Genomic DNA, 20,103 nt, shown 5'->3' on the forward strand with positions numbered 1-20,103 from the left:
GAGTTATCATCTGCATCTTTTTGTTTGCTTCATTTGTATATGAACATGCGCTCAACGTAGAGACACAAGCACATACTGCACATGGCACTGGGTCACATATAGGTCAAGGGTTACAGTGCATGGCAGCTTGTGTCACTCTAGTAAACAACCACTGTACAAAATACAGTTGTGTGTGATTTGTGTGTAGTTGCAGTATTGCAGTGTGTGCAGTTTACCTTCAGATGAGATAATGCTGAATCGGACAAAACCCTTTGTACTGTGCTTGTTTAATCTTGTAGTGAGAAGCGTTGAAGTGTGGTCATGTTTACACATGGCATTGTGGTATTTCTGGAATGTTTTCTCAACTTCACTTTTCTCCTTTGGGATTCAAGAAAAGGGTTAAGTGATACTTACTGCTTCACGCCTGAAGAGGAAGTTGTTGTTTTTTTTTTAATTTTTACAATCATTACAAGCACGATATCAGTCACAACTGAAAGGGAGAAGTTGTATTTCAGTAGTAATGTGCCTCCTGTCACAGAGGTCAAGTAACTTGTCACGCTGACTCTGAGGCTCAGATTGTCACTAAGATTGTTTTTGGTGTGTAGTCTTCAATTACTGATCCTCTGTGGTCTGAACCCACATTAGACCAAGCATCTACGTGGCTTTCCACGGTGGTTTAATGAACCACCTTTTTTTAAGATGCAAAAATGTGTTTACTGCCAGCTTACGTCAAACACGCACGTAAATCATCTGTCGTCTCCTTCCTTCCACTGATGTCTTTTCAGCTTGTTTGTTTTTTTTATACTATTCCTTTTCATGTTTTCTCCTATAAATTCTTCTCCTGTTTTTCTTTTTTTTTTTTCTTCAGAAATAAAGTGTCAAACACTGTACGCTGCATATACATGCAGCACTCTATCCCAAACACAAACATACTCCAGTTATTCTTGGAGGAATGCCCCCGTGCTACAAATAATCATCTGGTTTGAGGGATCAGTGACGAATTACTGACGTATGTTTGTGGTTTACAGCCTCACTCGAAGGTAGTCATGGCCTCACATCACTTCCAAGAATTGTGGGATGCTGACCCTTCATACTGTCAGCTTTTTTGTGGGAAGACATCTTCATGCCCTGTAGGACACAATAGGAGATTCGCTCCAGACTGTCCAGAACTGACCTTGACCACAGACTATTAGTAGGCCTATGAGAACTGCATTATTTTGTCTTTTCAAATGGCTCCCAGTTGTCACTTAACGTGACTTCCAGTAAGTCCAGGGCATCAACACAAACTCCTCAGTAGCCAGCAGTCTTTACAGATGTTATCTGACAGAACTTTCACCCTACTACCACACCAGCAAGTTATGGCATCCTGTTGACCTCAGATTTTAGGTGCTAATATGTGATTCCAAGTTTTAGGATTATGCAGATGAGGATATTATGGTGGAGCTCATGACGCATTAGATCAGGTACAAAGGTCATGGGCATATTTCCTAAGGAACGGCTGATATTATTCACCAAATATCATGAACAGGAAAGGGAAAACAGTCAGTGTGACAACATGTGCTGCACCCCAATGCCAGGAAAGTCAAAAACAGTGAACGCGCGATGAGGAATGTGTGCATGTGCGACAACATTGCAGACCACACGATCAAATCGGGGATATTTTTTGATGTGTAACAGTAATTCAGTGAATTCATCTCTTGTTTTGTTAAGTGGAGCAGCTGTAATCCTGTCATGAACTGTAGTTAAATATCAATGGTACAAATGCTGTGTGTGACTGTGTGTGCATCAAGTGTGTGTGTGTGTGTGTATGTGTGTGTGTGTGTGTTTGTGTGTGTGTGTACGTGTGTGTGTGTGTGTCTGTGTGTGTGTGTGTGTGTGTGTGTGTGTGTGTGTGTGAAGAGAAAATGTCAAACATCAATATTCCCATTAGGACTTTTGCTTTTAGCTATAGGTCATTTGAAACCATTTGTGTAATTGAAGGTGTCCTAAAAACAATTGGTGTCCCCTTACCTCTGCCCCTCCCCGTCTCTGTCTGTCTCTCTGCATCTCTCATCACTTTAGTCCTCCGTGTTTTGTCCCAACAGTCTCTTTTATAAGCTGATAATGTGACTTTGCCACCTGGCTGCTGGGTTTAACAAAGCTTAAAAACACACCAGCACAGGAAGGGTTTGGACATTTGTATGATATTATTTATTGTTGTTTTAAGGTTAAGATGAGGCCATCAGCAATCCCCTCCTCCCATAGTTACGGGGTTTGATTTGCGGCATCTTGTCTGATAGAAAACAAGATTTAACAGGAATCTGAGCTCTTGGTTTGCCTGGAATTCTCTGGAATGCATGTGGTGGGAGCACGATTTTCTCCTCTGTGGCATGTTTACGTGAAACATGAAGTGAGCAATAAAATAAATCATGGATCTGCGAATGGACTGCTCTCTGGCTTTGTTTACAAGATGGTCTAATCCAGCGTCATCCAGTAAACATTTATATTCAGACGCTGGTTCGTCTTGTGTTCAGTGGATGTTAACATGGGAAGATGGAAGCCAGAGCATGATGGTAAATGTCCAGAAGGACGGAGACTGAGATTGTACTGAGAGAACAAAGGCGATCTGCAGCTGCTCTGGCAACACGTGATGTATGCTGAAAATATTTCACTTGGAAAGAATATAGTCAGGATTCTTCCCTTCCACAGTCACCTCTGCATTGTTATGTGCTGTATTGAGAAACCAGCCATATTTCTGTCAGGCAGACAGACAGCTGAGGTTAATCATTACCTTCTTTCAGTGTTGGTGATAGTGTAAGAATCAGGTTTAATCAATCTAATGTAGCTAAGTCTCAGCTATAGGTCCTTTGTTGAAGGTGCCCCATGGAGTTTTCTTGCTAAAAAAAGTTTGTTTACATTCAGTGTTCGTTAATAAAATGCATAGTGTGCATCAAAGACTGCAACCAAACAGTTATTTTCCTTATCAATTAACCTGCTGATCATTTTATCGATTAAGCAATTACTCATTTAGTCTATGAAATGTAAACAAGTAGTGAAAAGCAGCAATTCAAACTTCCCACAGCCCGGGCTGACACTTTGACATCGCCTGATTTGTTCAAAACTTAAAGATATTTCATAAACTATCATATATGACAAAGAAAAAAAAGACAGCCACTGTGACACTTTTGCTTGAAAAGTGGCTGAAAATTAATTCCCAATTAATCTTTCCATCGAGTTATTGACTAATCGACTAATCGACTAATCGACTAATCGTTGCAATTGTGTTCATCCTTGAGGCCTGACAAATGTGTTGGATTTATTTCCTTCACCCCTGTTTGAGAGCGTGCGCTCATCTTCTTCACTGATGCCCTGTTTCTTAGTGTGTTCCCACCACCATCTGTTTATCAGCAGAATAGTGTGAAATCAGCAGCAAATGTGTGTGATGGGTCAGCAAGCTTGCATATGCACCCTTGAGCCTGTGCATGATACAAGCAAAATGGTCACCAGATCAAAAAAAAACCATTGCTACATAAAGCTGCTAATGGGGAAAAAATAGACATGGATTTGATTCAATCCAAAACAATAATAATTTGACCATTATAAATTGCAGTTATGGTATATTATTACAATTTAAAATTAAATTGACTTGATGTATTGTGTTATGATGAGAACATTTGCCTCTTTAACACCTTATGTTATAAAAAATTACTGATATGTTAAGTAGCATTTAAGTAGCATTGAATTTTGGTGGATCGCTGAATCATGTATTTACACCTGGATCACAGATGGTATCTTTAAAGGGTCCATGCGGTGTGCAACAGGCCTTTTTTTATATTAATGCCATTTAAAAGCTGAATACAAAGCTATATTGGTTAGCGTGTTTGCATGTTTTGATATTATTTTGCTCGACATTATTGCAGTTAACACTGAATATTAAAACTTATTGATTTACAAGATTGTTTTAGATTTTTTAAAATATACTTGAAGATGATTAGGAATACAGCATGTACATGGTCAGCCATACACATTCTTAACTTGGGTTTTCATTCATGTTATATTAAGTTAGCTGAGCTTGCTAGTTATCTGTTAACACTTTATTTAGCTTTTCTTAACAATTTTTTAAAGAGCCATTCAATTAACTGACTCTTTTTCCATTTAATGAGGGGCAAACTATTTAAAATGCACTGTTTGAATGTTTTAGAGGCCTTGTGGGTGAGGGGTTAAACAGGACTGACTGTCATGCCTATCAGGTAACCGTTACCATGGGCAGCCACTACAAGCATGTAGTGGGAGGAGGATTTTTTTTCTTTCAGGCTCCTCCCACAAGTGTATCATGTCCTATAGAAAAGACCTTGGGTGTAGACTACAACTGTAAGGTTCACTCCCCAAAATCTAACAGAAACCACATTGGTGAAGGCATTCACACACACACACACACACACACACACACACACACACACACACACACACACACAATCACTTCCACACACTCTCAGTCATGTAAGTCTAGTCAGTGCTCCTTCCTGTTTTTCACTAGTTCCGTCTTCTCTCGTGCCGTGTTAGCACTGACTAGGCTGAGGAGGAAGTTCCAGCCTTGGAAGAAGTCACACAGGACCCACAAGGAGATTTTACAAGGTCTTTCAGGAGGAGGTTGTTGTTGCTGTGACGTCCCCCCCCCCCCCCCCGGGGGTATCTGCCAGACGCCGTGGGGGCTCTGAGAGGTGTTGTTGGTGCTGAAAGGGGGCAGAGACATGCTTGTGAAAGAGGACTGACACACTCTTTGTAACCACACTCAGTGTATGAGTGAAAGAGCTCCAACCAGACAAACCAGATTCCTCCTGATGGATTTCAGAGGGAAATTCTACCCTGAAGCCCCAGAGACTGCTGAGGAATAGATGTCACTCACAAAACACTCTCACACACACGTCAGTGGGAGAGGAGAGGTGCTTGAAGGAGCATGGAAGCACTGAGAGAGTCTTTTCTGCATTTGACTTTTCAGATGTCATCGTATAAACGAGCCACGCTGGATGAGGAAGACCTGGTGGACTCCACCGGTGACGACATCTACCCATCTTCACCCTTGCAGGTAAACATGTAAACATCTTGTGCTAAAAATAAACAAATGGGTTACTGTCAGCATTGTGTATATATATATATATATATATATATATATACAGCACATTGGAAAACGTACAGGGATTTTAAGGGTTCACACTTTATGAAAAACAACACTGCTGTCATGTGGAAATGTTAACTTTTAAAAGAAAAGGCAGCTTTAAAAATGGCTTTGATTGCAGATAAGCATCCACTAATTTTGTGTTGTCATAGTTGATGTTTTGAAATGTTAGAACTGTGGCACGTGGATATAAATTCAGCTCAATTCATGAGGAAGCAATTCAAATTCAAGTGTGAAAATAATTTTTGCAGTATCAGCTCAACATGCGTTTGCCCAATCTAATAAATGTCTCTGTTGAATCATTGTACTTGAAACAGTACTTGGTTTAATGGGATGTGGTCTGTTGGCTGATGCGTCTGATACAATGTCCAGTCCTCCTCCTGTCTCCATCATGTTGCACTGTGAAGAAGGAAGAAGCTTAATGATTGTAGCACATTTGCTTAAGTGCTAATAGGGAATATACAGCAATTAAATTATTCTAGCTGGGATAGCAGATAAGTGTTCTCCAGGGTTTTATATGGCATAAAAATCACAATGTTACTACTTATGTAGGTTTTTTTGTCTAAGCCATTCCTTTATACCTCAAAAACTTTGCCTTAAACAGTATAATGTAAACATGTGCGCACACAGTGTCGCTGGAAGTTCATCCTAGAATAGGTGTTTTTTTTTTTTTTTTTTTTTACAGTTTACAGGTACATCAAAATTTTGGCACAATCTTGTGTGTGTATACTGTTAACACTTAGAATCTTTAGAGAAATGATTTCTGCATTTTCTGTTCCTGTATCTGTTACTTATGCTTTGAAAAGATGGCATGATAAAAAAAAAAAGGGTTCTGTGAGCATTTTGTAAAATATCTGTTTCAGTCTTTATAGACTGTTAGGACCCGTACTCTGCTTCTGAGCCTCAGAACAAGGAGGTGAGATTCTGCAGTGCAGTCATTCCTCAGATATATTATTTGACTTGAAATATAGCTGAGGATTTGAGACAGGGTTCTTGAATTCGAGACTTTAACATGATTCTCTCTTCATAATTTTTGCTGTGATTTTCAAGGTAATAAACTGTGGTTTCCACAGACTGTGATGAACTGCAGTTGGAAAGTGCTCAGGCTTGGCTGTGGGATTCTCTCAATTACACTCAGAAACACAGTTTAGGTCCAAACCAACCAATTTTGCTGAGCTCCTGGGATTAAGAAGCCACTGTGGCTTTGGCATTTGCTTTGGTCACATTTAGTCTGACTGCTGAACTCTCATCTAAGCTAATGGCAGTAAATCGGATCCTTATATATACACTTGAGGGGCAATTGACTTCCACAGGATATATGTGAGGTAGAACTGGCATTAATTTGCAGCAGGGATACTCAAAGACTGGCCAGAGTAATAATGTGGCCTGAGAAAGATTTGTGAGTGGCCCCTGGAATCAGTCCTGTAGGAAATAAATTTCCTTGGCAGCCTCAAAGCATCATTCAGTAGCAAATGTGGAGGAGCAGGGTCTGCTGTTGTTAGATCCACTGCACCAAATCATTGATTTAAAAAAATGTTCAATCAGTAACCACAAAGCCGCCTGGACTCTCCTCCAACCTTTGAATCCTTTATGTTGATTTTCTGGCAGGCTTTGCACTATTTATCTGGAGTTTACCCGTGACTTCTGTTGGTTGTGCTTGGTCATTTCCTTTGGTTGATTTCCTCATTCTTTACAAGTGCACCGCAAAAGCATCAGATATGGTTAAAACAGGATTATTGTGTCTGTTTCCCAATCTGGGTCAAAAGGAAAATGGTCTTTATGAGTGCGTGTTAAATTAGACGCGAGGAAACAATAGAAGAATGCGTAACCTTCTCTGTGTTGGAGGGTTGAAAGGGGCGTAATTGAAAAGCCACTTTGCTTTGAAACCAAACCTGTCATCAGATCCCTGAGAATATTTTCCACAGTGCATTAGTATAGCACAGTAACATTGTTAAGCGCCTATGTTTATGTATTATAAAGCAGATTTTTAAGTCATTTTAAGTCAGTCTATTAACCACACTAAACTTCTTGAGAATGGTCATATTCACTTTGAATTGGATTAAATTAAGCACCTTTTTTTTCTGTTTGTTCATGCAGGTAACTCTGCTGCACGGCCGTGGTCACACATGTTGTCCACAGAGGACACAAAGAGAGAAGAGGGTGCTGCTTTTAGTGTGTGTCGTGTCTGTGGGCCTGTTTATATCTCTCATCACGACTGGGGTCTTCTACAAACAGAGTGAGTTCAAAGTTCTATTTAAACTCTGTGCCACTGCGACATACACTGAGAAACACATGTGCTCTGTGTGAAGTATTCTGACCAGGTGACTCCAGATTTAAAACTCAGTTTCTTACCTCCTGTTTAGTTTTTTTCAATATGTTGTTTTTTTCACTATGTTGTCAAATCAAAAACAAAGGAACCTTTCCAAAAAGACGAATAATCTAAAATAAAATAAAAACACACACACATAAAGGAGAAAGGCTTTAAGAAGTAGTTCAGCAGGTTGAGAAATATACATTTCTGCTTTCTTGCTAAGAGTCAAATGAGAAGATCGGTACCAGTTCCATGTATGTGTGGTAAATATGAAACTACAGCCTCGAGGCGGTTATCTTAGCTTTGCAGAACGACTGGAACGCCTTTTTTAATGTGCTGCATTATCTTTTAGCCAGCAAACTGTTGTTTCTAGACGTTGTTGTTTGTACGGATTAAATAAACAAGATATAATGTGTTAATCAGTGAGCTTTAAGGGTGGATTTAGTTACCTTTGGACAGAGCCAGGCTAGCTGCTTCCCCCTGTTTCCAGCTTTTGTGCTAAGATAAGCTAACCGGCTGGTATCTTATACAGATATAAGAGTGGTATTGATCTTCTCATCTAACTCTTGGCAAGAAAGGGAATAAGCAAGCTAGTCCTTTGATGAACATCAGTTTTGCCTATAATAAGAAACAGTCAAGAGTCATCTTGTCCCAAGATGTTGCGAAAGAGGGACTGAAAATAACCAAGTCTCTGTTGGAAAGTGCAGTTGTTTAACATACTAATATATTATAAAACAGGCATAAAAAATATCACCCTTTATCTCCTTTATCTCCTTTGGCTGAAGGGGAAAAGGCAAGTTCAAAAAAGATCTGTAAGCCCTGAGAAGCTTTGAAGTGTAAACTACAGAACAGAGTTGTAGCATTTCATAAAGTATATGCAGTTTATATTGTTTTTTTTGTTGTTTTTTTTTTAAACCAAAGCCACACCTTCAGTTAAGCTGCCTAAAAACAACTTTAAATCTCTCCCTTGAGCTTGTTCATTATGGAAAAAGGGCTTGTGGATTTACCATCACATCCAGGCGACGTCTCATCTGTGCTGGGTTTCCTCAGATTTACCTTGGGAAACTTAATGCCACTTCCTCCAATTCAGAACCGCATGTCAGATCACACTTTGAAATAATAAAGGGAACAAGGATGAATTCTCCTTGGGGTGCTAACCTAGTCATTGCTCGTAACTTTGTCTCCGTCTTTGTCTCATACCCTTATATGGGCAGATGGTGAAAGTCTTTACAGTGAATAAAGTATTAAAGGTGAGCTGTACTGTGCCCAGTAATGTCTAGCACTTACACTTCTCTAAACACTGAAGATTTTCTAAAGCTCCTCCTGTTAAACAGCTTTTGTGTTTAGAGGTAACACAGATCAGCCAAAAGCCCCTGTGCTGCCCCTCTAGTTGTTTCCTCTTAGAATGATTCTAGACAACATGCACAATATCTGTTCCTGGAAAAAAAGTATTTTTGGAAGTCACATTTAGGCACTAACACAAGCCAAGGTGCAGTGGCATGTATCCACTAGCCAGTTAAAAACCCTTTCAAACGAAGGTGATCGACCATAACTCTTATCCTGAATCATTTCAATGAAGCTGTCCAGCCTCCTTCACCCTCATTTGTTAATCTGTTGTCTACTTATTAATCATCTGACAATAGTTAACGTGTCACGTTGCCTCTTACAAAGACAAGATCAAGCGTCACATTTCAGCTAATTATTTACAAAGGATTTTTACATGGAGAAATATTCTCTCCAGGTTGCATATCTTGGCTATGACCTCTTATAACATAATAGTTTCCAGATGGTCTGGAAACCTGCGTGCATATTTGGATGTCCTACTATGAAATATTTTCAGATTATACACTGTGGTCCTCAAAAATGTCTTTTACTAAGAGAAGTGTTTCCCACATCAGAGGGCCGGTACAGTTGAGGTCTCTATGAATTTAACCTGCTCTATTTTTTTTTTTTAAATCTTCCCTTGTGTAGCTCACCCTGGCTTGTGCTTAACGGAGCCATGCATTACTGTGGCCAGTGCAGTAATAGGAGCCCTGGACCGATCCATTGACCCCTGCCATGATTTCTACAACTTTGCCTGTGGTGGCTGGGTGAAGAATAACCCCCTCCCTGAGGGCAAGTCCCGCTGGGGACCTTTCAGCAACCTCTGGGAGCACAACATGCTTGTAATGAAGCATTTATTAGGTAAGGGTCCTTGTCTGAGTTGTGTTCAGAGTCCTCAGCTGCCTTTACCCCAGGAAAAGGTGTAATGTGTCATTTTCTGGCTCATTTTCCAGCACTCGGAGAACTGCTTGTTTTTTCATTGTATCTTGTGTCTTCGTCTGGGCAGAAAACAAGACGATGAAAGGTCTGAGTAAAGCCGAGGAAAAGGCCCAGGGTTATTATCAGGCCTGCATGAACGAGGCCAAGATAGAGGAATTAGGAGCTAAGCCATTACAGGAGCTAATCACCCAGGTATGCTTATTTCCTAAAGCGGTCAGACATCACACACATTCATCAGTTCAAACCTTCCATCATTTCTATTAAAATAATTAATTTCCTTGCATCCAGCAGCCTTTGAGCATCTGCTTAAACCTTGTCTGTCTTAGATAGGAGGGTGGGCCCTGACTGGACCCTGGGACAAGGACAACTTCCAAGAAGTTTTGCAAACAGTATCAGCCAACTACCGCACTTCACCTTTCTTCACCGTGTTTGTCAGCACAGACTCCAAAAACTCCAACAGTAACATCATCCAGGTGAGAGGGTCAGAGATTTATATGCAGGCGACTTTATTGGGTTTTAATAGGCTTGATGGATTCGAACAATTCCGTATAATTGTATGTATTTATCTAGAATCACGTCTCAGACAGTGCTCCTACACTGATCACATCCCAACACACTTACAGTCACATTTAAATTCTTCCATTAGATTCCCTCCAATGCAAGCAGCTGTTATAGATTTTATCTTTACTGACATCCTGGAGACAATCTACTCATTATCGTAGTGGTTTTAGATTCACACTGGCAGTTTGACATGAGAGTTCATTCCTTTGTAGGGTGTCTTGAGACCGTAACAAATGGTAAAGATATGATCTTTGGTGAGCTTCTGCTTTTAGCCCGCATGCTTGCAACACAGGAATGAAAACAAAAGGCCGTCTGTGAGTATTGAAATGGACTCTGAGCTAAAAGTCATAGGATATTTCTCTTGACTCCAGGTGGATCAATCCAGCCTGGGACTGCCTTCACGGGATTACTACCTCAACAAAACAGCAAACGAAAAGGTACCGTGAACAAATTGTTTTCAGCATTACACTGATGTCACAGGAGTTAAACTCAAATTGCGTGGACAAAGTTGGACGCAGCTGAGAACAGAAAAGAAAAAGTTAATTGAGTTAGAGTTTGAGAATATCCAAAGGCTCATTGCTCATTTGCAAAGGAAGTCAAGAAATATTAAAAGAGAAATATTTCAGCTTCAGGGGAAAGACTCTCCCTAGTTGGTTGTATTTGCATAGTTTAGGATTACTTTCCTAATTGAAATTTATTACACACACAAACACCACCCCACCCCCACCTCACTGTTCTGCTGACTTGGACTTTGCAGTATCTGACGGCATACCTCAACTTCCTGGTGGAGTTAGGAGTTCTTCTGGGTGGCTCCAAGGAAACGTCTCGGTCGCTAATGGAAGAGATCGTGGACTTTGAAACCACTCTGGCCAACATCACGGTCCCTCAGGAGGAGAGAAGGGATGAAGAGCTCATCTACCATAAGATGGAGGCCAAGGACCTGACAGTGAGTGTCTCCTGCTTTGATATTATCAGCTTGATAAAACAAGAGAAAACAGAAGACAGTACTTCACACAATTATACTCTACAAATCATGACTGTTATATTGCTATACCAAAGGAAGTGGAAAGTTGTATTATTTCACCATGTCTCCGTGTTTGTTTTTGTGTGCGTGCAGACTCTGGCTCCTGCAGTGGACTGGATGCCGTACCTCACAGAAGTGTTTGCTCCTGTGCCGATCAACGAGTCAGAGCCAGTGGTTGTTTATGCCAAGGAATATCTACAGAAAGTTTCTGACCTCATAACTAAAACAAATAAAAGGTCAGATACTTGGCAATACTCAAAAGTCTTTCCGTTTACATATGAAATACAGGCTGTATGTTGCTATGTGTTGCATTGTACATTTCTGTTCGCTCTGAATTATGATGATGCAGGAAAATAAATGAAATAGAATAGAGGAGTTAAACTACTCTGTGTAGTACACTGTTTACATCATATATACAAGTACACACCATCCTACTAACAATAGAAAGCAAAACAAATCAATTCGATATTTTCTTTGCAGCCTACTCAACAATTACATGATAATGAAGGTGGTGAGGAAGATGGTTTCTATTTTGGACCAGAGGTTCCAGGATGCTGAGCAGCGCTTCCTTGAGGTCATGTATGGAACCAAAAAGGTAAGAGAGGAAGATTTAGGCCTTTCAAAATCACCATAATCCAGCACGACACAGATAGAATCAAACACAGAGGCGGGATCAAGCAGATAAAAAGAAAAAAAAAAAAAAAAAAAAAAAAAAAAAAAAAAGCTGCATACTGTACATGTTTGACCTGCAGGCAGATTCTCATCCAGATAATGTATTTTTAGAATGTTTGTGAACTGAATACAAGCTTCTCAGCTGATGCGTTGTCATTCTTTCACTGCTTTTTGACTTAAACCAACAGTGAAATCTTCATTTGAATTGTTACCATCCATATAAAAACTAGTCAAATCACGAGGAAAAGTCCTGTTGGCCCCAACATATGTGGGCTTTCTGGAAGTCCAGTATATACTGGCAGAGGAAATGGCCCAAAGCCAAACAGCTGGGTTTAGACAGCTTTTCACTTGAACTCTTGTTCTTGTGGATGATACTCAGCAGAAGATTAATTTTTAGTGAATGCAGATAAAGCAAAATTGGCACCAAAAGAGAAGCAGCATTTTCCCTTCCAAGTGACAAGACTTCACAAGAATTGTAAATTATCAGCCAGTAATTGAACGTCGGTTTTCTGTTGCAACCTGACTGTTAAACCTCATGTAAACACGAAACCTGATTTTCCTTAGCTGGGACTTAAGAGGTTTAACAGAGATATGTGCTCAACACATTTCCACTTTCCAGGAACAGTGACCCGCTTTCATTGTGAACAGTTTTCATTGGAAGTAGTCCTAGTAGACAAGGGCATTGTTTTTTGGGCAGAGACGTTGCTGTGGAATTTTTTTAAAGTGTAGTTTTTCAATGCAGTGAGCACCACAAACAAAATTCCATTCAGCTCCATTGTGTTGGGGTGGAGGCAGGACTCTGTGAGACAGATGTCTTAAATCCACAGTTAATCAAACCAAAACAATCTCATACCACTACATTACAGGTAAATGAGACAATAATCTTTTGTAAATTTGATAAACTGGCCCTTTAATTAGACACGCCGATGAAGATGTTCAGACTTTAGTACGTGTCGTTCTCAAGTCTACATGGAGTTGACTCTGCAGTAAGTTGTACTTCCTTCTCAGTAGATAACTGTTCGACTGTGAAGGCTCCAGTGACCGCAGCTCTTATCTGAGCAAGATCCTGTTTCCTCTGCCTTGTTTTCCACTCGGGTCAAGCTGTAAAAACAATTCTAAAACTTTCTATGTCTGTCTCTTTGTGTATCTGTTTAATGTGAGAGTGCAGCTGTCTCAATTTTTCCATCTGTGCCTAAGTGCCTAAGTAGATTTTACAATCTTGCTTGCTCAGAATACTCCTCATTTCCTCACAGTGACCTTGTTCATTTTTATCTACGTATATGTGCAGCGCCATTTGTCCTCGTCCTTCCTTTCACCTGATAATAACTTTGTCATATAGAGATATTTTTTTTACCTACAGTCAGTGAAATATCTGGTTGGATGTGACATTTTCAAATGAAGTTTAGATGTAAAAGTTATTGTTTTAAGACGGATGGAGCCACGATTGTGTGTTTGTTATCATTGACTGTTTCAATCTTACTAAATGTGTGAATACAAGAAAAAAAACTTCATGAAAACTAGATAATATTTTCATTAAGTTATATTTGATCACAAAAAAAGTAATTTTGCTGAACAAAAGTCACACTGATTTTAGCAGAAAATAGTAATATGTAAACACATCTATGACAAATCAAAGGCTTTTCTAGTCTTGTTCGGTCTTTGAGGCTCAATGTAGTGTCAAAGACTAAACCAATAATAAGTTAAATTGCCATTTTTAAATTAGCATGTAGCATTAGTCTCTTTTTTTCTCAATTGAAATCACTCCTCTTGTCATTCATGTCCACTTCCGCTGTTGCTGTTCTGGTGGGCGGCCCGCTTACATAACTTCAGTTTTGAGTGTAAATTAGCCAAGAGTTGGCATGTGTGCTGCCCTGTTGTTGACATTTTGTCTACATTAAAACACCACTCAGTCCTGTAGAGGGAACACTGTGTCTCGCAGCCCACAGAGGGATAACAGCCCAGTGTTGCTTCTCAAGCAGGGGGACATAGAGGGTCATAAATTTCTTGAGATCACAACCCTTTTTTTTTTTCTCATTTTCTCTTGTGTTCTTTGTTAGATGAATCTTCAGCACAATGGCTCTTTTGGATCTTTCAGTGTTCTATTTCATCGGATTTAGGTCTATTGAAAAGTATTGATTAAACAGTGGCAGTTATAGTTAACATTTCATGTATTGTTGTATATATCTTAAAGGCCTGAGATAACAAAAAAAGGGGGTGACATCTTTCCCAGCGTACAATGCACCAAAAACAGACTGGCCAGCTCACTTAACTCTCACAGGGCTATACAGAGAGAAATTCAGAAGTATTTGAAGACTGAGTCGTCTCAGGAGAAACGTTCTTACTGTTTAGCTTTCACTTCACTATTACTCCACATCACTACTGTTTTTTACACCTACACATGGAGTCCCACAGCTGAATGCCACAAGCCCACTCACGTTCATCTGGGTTAGTCATGTTCATTCTGGGAATCAGAGGAAGTGACTAACTGAAACAAAGAACATGGGCTGAATGAAAACTGACACAGTGGAAAAAAAACCCTACATTCCAAATATATGTATGATATCTAACTGTGGAGAGAGAGAATATGAGGATGTATACATGTCTTGATGTGTTAATGATTTGACGTTGCAGAGCTGCACTCCACGCTGGAAGCTGTGTGTCAGCGACACTGACAGCGCCCTGGGCTTTGCTCTTGGAGCCATGTTTGTCAAAGCCACCGTTGCTGGGGACAGCAAGGCCATTGTAAGTTTATCAAAGTCCTTTCTCTCACAATGGCTGCTCCTCCTGCTGTGTCAGATGATGTGCTTCTGACTTTCCTCTGTCTCTTCTGGGCTTCAGGCCGAAAATATGGTTGCAGAAATAAAATGGGCGTTTGAGGACAGCCTGAAGTATGTGAGATGGATGGACGCAGAAACAAAGAAAGCAGCGAAAGAAAAGGTGGGAGAGAGATCTTGCTGTGTGTGTCTTTCCTACTGCTGCTTTAAGGATACATTAACATCTGAAATGAGTGAACTGTTGAACTGTTTCTGTGCTCTATTGGCTGAGAAATGCAGCACTGCCACCTGGTGTGAAAATCTGTCTTTTACAGTTTTTTTTAAACGTCATCTTTCACAGGCAGATGCAATATACAACATGGTCGGATATCCAGAGTTCATCATGAACGCCACAAAGCTGGACAAAGTGTTCAATGATGTAGGTGAACGTGGAACTGTTCTATATGTCCTAAACCATTTTGTCACATAATTTCCAATTTTGTCTCATTAAAACACTGAATTTTTCTCCTCTCTCTTTTAGTTCGAGGTGGTATCAGAGCTCTACTTCCAAAATGTCATGCAGTACTACAACTTCTCAGCCAGAGTGACTGCAGACCAGCTGCGGAAAACTCCCAACAGAAACCAGTGAGTTGCTCCCTTTAACCCTCATCCCCAGCCCCCCTCTTACCAGAGAGAAGGTTGCACGCTCTGATGGGAACACAATCCCATTATACTGACTCAGCAGAATACTGCTTCCATCCACAAATGTTCCTAGGCAACCAACTTCTCTCTGCTGAGCTGATCCTTGTCTCTAATTAGGCTATGGGGGGAGGGGGGCAGATCAGGGTCCCCATGCCTTCCAAACTGATCTGTAGTCAGCCTGGCACAGCAGACCAAACAGAATCAATATTCTGAATTTGTTGTGACCTTGATGTCAGCCTGGCTCCATGTTCCTTGTTTTTGCAGGTGGAGCATGACCCCACCGACGGTGAATGCATATTACAACCCGACCAAGAATGAGATGGTTCTGCCTGCAGGAATCCTTCAGGCTCCGTTCTATAGTCGATCCTGGCCGAAGTAGGTCTCCCACATTGCACTTTAAGTTTGCTAAATCGCATTTGACAGATTTTTTTAGAATTGAACAGACAACAACTTTATTTTTCAGTAGAATGGAAAATGGTCACACATGATAGGTTCTCAATTGTGCTACCCATATAAACACTAAAACAGGTTTTGCTTCTCTTATCATTCCCTCTGTTTATAGTGGCTATTAGGAGATCCACTCCTAATGTGTTTTCAGTGTTAAAGATGTTGGGGAAAAAAAAAATCCATCCTCCTCATTCTGTGCAAACTGCATCCTAAAGTTTGCTGCAGCTGAGCAAGCAAACACTGTATAGTATATAAACAGTAGAGTCCCGTGGTGTACTGTAGATATAGGCTGCAAATGAGACTGAAGTACCATTGTGTTTCTACAATACCTACCTACCACAAGTATGACTCCAGAAAGTCATTGCACCACATCCTGTAAAGCACTGCGGTTTATGTGCAGATTAAACCAGATATATTTTGTTAAGTGGTGAGCTTTAGAGGTGTTGGTAGGCAGAATTTGTTAACTCCAGACAGAACCAGCCTGGCTGTTTCTGTTTCTGTTTCTATGCTAAGATAAACTAATTTAGCACTCTTTTGGATTTAAGGATGAACAGATTAGATTTTGGTGGTCAAAGGTCAAATGTCAAGGTCACTGTGACCTCATTGAACATGTTTCTGGCCATAAATCAAGAATTAATACGCTAATTATGACACAATTTGACACAAATGTCTAATTGGATAAAATAATGAAGTGATTATATTTTATATCCAAATGGTCAAAGGTCAACTTCACCGCAACATCGTTAAGTTCTGCATAAACACTTCTGGCCATTATTCAGTGCTGTAACTCAGGAAGGGGAGATTGTGATCATATTTCCTCCAACTTGGCTGGTTGGTGGAGGCACACAACCACAAGGCAGTAACTGTAGCTTTTTGTGTGTTCTCCAGAGCTCTGAACTTCGGTGGAATAGGTGTAGTCATGGGACATGAGCTGACACACGCTTTTGATGACCAAGGTTTGTAAAATAGCTTTCTTTTTAAACAATTTACTTTTCAGAGTATTAATGTGACGTTTCTCATACTAAAAGGTTTAACAAAAAAAATTTTGGAAGCACAACTTGGCAGAGAACACAGTTTTATTCCGCTGTTTCGTACAAACAGGGAGGGAATATGACAAGGATGGAAACCTGCGTCCCTGGTGGAAGAACTCTTCTGTGGAGGCTTTCAAGAAGCAGACTCAGTGCATGGTGGAGCAGTACGGAAATTACAGTATCAACCAGGAGCCTCTGAATGGAAAACACACTCTGGGGGAGAACATTGCTGACAATGGTGGACTCAAAGCTGCCTACAAGGTGTGACATCAGATATGAAGCACACTTCACCCTGAATCTTTTCTGTATGTGAGGAGGAAGATTTCAACATGAGGGAAATAGCTTTCTGTCACTGGTGTAAACAAACAACTCACTGCTGGTGCAAGAGTGTTTAGATTATTGTGAAAACTTTAGAGTGTAACTGTCTGCTTTCCAAAGAAACAACATCAGATTGCATATTTGTAGGGTCGTAAAACTATCACACAGATCTCAGATTAATCCTCAGCATTAGTTGATTTGTTGAGGCTGTTGTGGGTCGCATTCATTAATCTGTATTGGAAAAAGCAGGTTGTCTGGTTTACAGTGAAGCCTGGAAATGCAACAGGTGGTTATAAGTGGCCTTGTCAGCCTCTGGTTACTTCTTCACATGCATGCATTCTTTCCATGTAATGAAAGGTCATAGGGTATGAAGGAGACGAGCAAATCACATACGTTAACCGGAGAGAAAATTGTAGAGGGCTGCAAGTTGATCTTTTGTTTTCTTTAGTCTGTATTACTGCATGCTTTTCTATGTGCAGAGCAAAACAGCGATTGCTTGTGTGTAACATGATCATTTGTTGCTTTGAAGGCTTACATGAACTGGATCAAAAAGAACGGTGAGGAGGCCACACTGCCTGCCCTGGGAATGACGAACCATCAGCTGTTTTTTGTAGGATTTGCCCAGGTGTGTATCAGTCACAGTATATCCTCTTTTTTTTGATTGAACAGTCGATATGCTAATACTTCTCCTGTTTTCACTGTATGTCAAATGTCTCCAGACATGTTTTGAGACATGAAAATATTCTGCTTGGTATAATACTTTTTTGTCTCATATGTCTTTTTCAACAAAGAGTAACTGAATAATCTTTGTTATGAATGAAAATTACAGCTGCTCCTTCTCCCTCACTGAAAAACCCAGAATCTATGAAAATACAAATTGTTCATTTCCAATTTTCCATTCAGCTGCTGAACACAATACGTCTCCTATTTAATTGAAAAAGCCCATTCACAGTGCATATGTGCTGGATGCCTCAAGTTTCCACTTGACACAAGGTGCACACTGGACTGTGAAAGAAGCTGTGATAATACAAAATTCTGCTCATATGTACACTTGTTAAACTCAGGGTTTAAGGTAGGCAAATGAAAACTTCTAGTGTCAGACTCTGCACATGCATCATTCTGCACAGTGAAGCTCAAACATCACAGTCAAGGAAGAAGAAGAAAAACATATTTTTGACTGGAGTTAAAGTTAAGTATCAGAATAAAAACTTGCCCAAAAATAAGATAAATGTTTCAAGGACAGGGAATTTTAAATAGATTACCTCAAAAACATTTTACAAACTGTAATGCCAAGAAATGATAAAAAATAATGCCAGTCTCTTTACTGTTTATAATTCTTCATAGAAATCAGCAAATAATTTTGAAAGACCACATGGAAAAATTAATTTCTATTATTGTGTCTGTTTATCCTTTATTACTTTTGCAGATATGGTGCTCTGTCAGGACACCTGAGAGCTTGCACGAAGGCCTAATCACAGATCCTCACAGTCCGTCACGATATAGAGTCATCGGCACCATCTCCAACTCACAGGAATTCTCAAAGCACTTTGGCTGCAAAGCTGATGCTCCCATGAACCCTAAACATAAGTGTGAGCTTTGGTAACGCCTCATTTCTTGGTGCTGTTTATCAGCAAGGAGCAAAATGGACGTTGGAGAAACAGCTAGAGATACTGGCAATGTCTCTCTGGACTAGGAAATCACTGAAACTCCTAACGCCTTACCACTTAATGCTAACCAGGCTCCTGATCAGGACAAAATGTGCCTGCTCTGTATGGAGGATTGTAATCTTCAGTGCTTTTCCACAAAGACTGTTGGTTTAGCAAACAGCTTTTCCCAAACTCTGAAGTTAGATGTAGTTATAAATGCGCTTTTAGAACACTGGAAACCCAATCGATGGTTATAAAAATTGGGGGAACCACTCTCAAACGCCTTGTTTGTCACATAAAGTGATGAATAAGCCAAGTGACGTTTGTTCTTCTTGTAACTCTTCACTGTGCTTGGATCTGCTCCAGTTTATTTTTACTGTATTTTATTTATGGTCACAAATTTTTATATGACGGAAGACGCAAGATTTTTAACCTAATGGAAGATGAAAATCTGGTTCACATATGGACAACAACAGTTTGTCTTTTAGCCATTGCAATATTTCATTTTGTGTACAATCTGGTCAGAGTTACATTTTATAGAGGTCATATTTGTGTTTAAAAACAAAGTAATTTTTGTACCTGGTGTCAACATAGCAGTATCCTGTATTTCTATAATGTAAGACCAATACAAATCAGAAACAAAATGAAAGTCTTCAGAAATTCACAGCAACAAATTAAAGCATGAGCTGTTTTTCTCCCAGAGAACTTGGCCATGTAGGCTAAGCCATAATGTGCCATACCTGTTTTTATGAATAAGAGTTCATCACATTATTTTGTATAATAAAATCAATCTTAAAACATCTTTGTCTCACATCAATTATACAACTCATACAACTCTACAGCTGTATGAATTGTCTATTGTTATTGTGTAATTTCATTAGTTACATGATACTGATGTGAGCATTACTAAATGCTGCTGGTGTCATGTTACTTACTGTTAATAAGAAGTAGAAGTACACTGAGCATCTTCTTCTATCAGATGAAGATTATTATCTGGATCTGCACCAAACTCATAGATGTCAGAACCATAAATGTGTCAGATTTTATTAACATCAAGACCCAAGAAATATTTCCTGAGAACGTGTCGAAAAATGCACCACCTCGCAATGTTAAGGAAAGTGAAACATTTTTTTTCCTGGATCTGCCCCTTTAACCGGATCCACACCAAAATATAATGGCCTCTTTCCTGGCTCGAGCCCCCATCCCTCCACCAAGTTTGATGCAAATTACTTAATTTTGTAA

At 39.8% G+C, this 20,103-nt stretch overlaps 1 protein-coding gene across 1 annotated transcript; it reads left to right on the forward strand.

Annotated features, from left to right (window-relative positions):
- Positions 1-4,509: 4,509 nt before the first annotated feature.
- Positions 4,510-19,662, forward strand: ece1 (endothelin converting enzyme 1). Its single transcript, XM_022761416.1, has 18 exons — positions 4,510-5,044; positions 7,232-7,370; positions 9,417-9,629; positions 9,775-9,899; positions 10,034-10,180; positions 10,640-10,705; positions 11,026-11,214; positions 11,386-11,528; positions 11,773-11,887; positions 14,596-14,706; positions 14,803-14,901; positions 15,079-15,156; positions 15,259-15,362; positions 15,684-15,794; positions 16,755-16,822; positions 16,968-17,158; positions 17,745-17,840; positions 18,642-19,662. The coding sequence occupies exons 1-18, from the start codon at positions 4,916-4,918 to the stop codon at positions 18,816-18,818; spliced, it is 2,301 nt and encodes a 766-aa protein (XP_022617137.1). The 5' UTR covers positions 4,510-4,915; the 3' UTR covers positions 18,819-19,662.
- Positions 19,663-20,103: the final 441 nt, after the last annotated feature.

Source organism: Seriola dumerili, unplaced genomic scaffold (assembly GCF_002260705.1).
Source record: "Seriola dumerili isolate Sdu_G_001 unplaced genomic scaffold, Sdu_1.0 BDQW01000409.1, whole genome shotgun sequence".
Classification (NCBI taxonomy): domain Eukaryota; kingdom Metazoa; phylum Chordata; class Actinopteri; order Carangiformes; family Carangidae; genus Seriola; species Seriola dumerili.

What these genes read in the sequence shown, in the direction of transcription:
- ece1 (XM_022761416.1), top strand. Translation starts at nt 4,916, where the DNA reads ATGGAAGCACTGAGAGAGTCTTTTCTGCATTTGACTTTTCAGATGTCA. An exon ending in ATAACTAAAACAAATAAAAG is followed by an intron (nt 11,529 to 11,772) that starts GTCAGATACTTG and finishes TTTTCTTTGCAG; the next exon opens with CCTACTCAACAATTACATGA. An exon ending in ACACGCTTTTGATGACCAAG is followed by an intron (nt 16,823 to 16,967) that starts GTTTGTAAAATA and finishes TCGTACAAACAG; the next exon opens with GGAGGGAATATGACAAGGAT.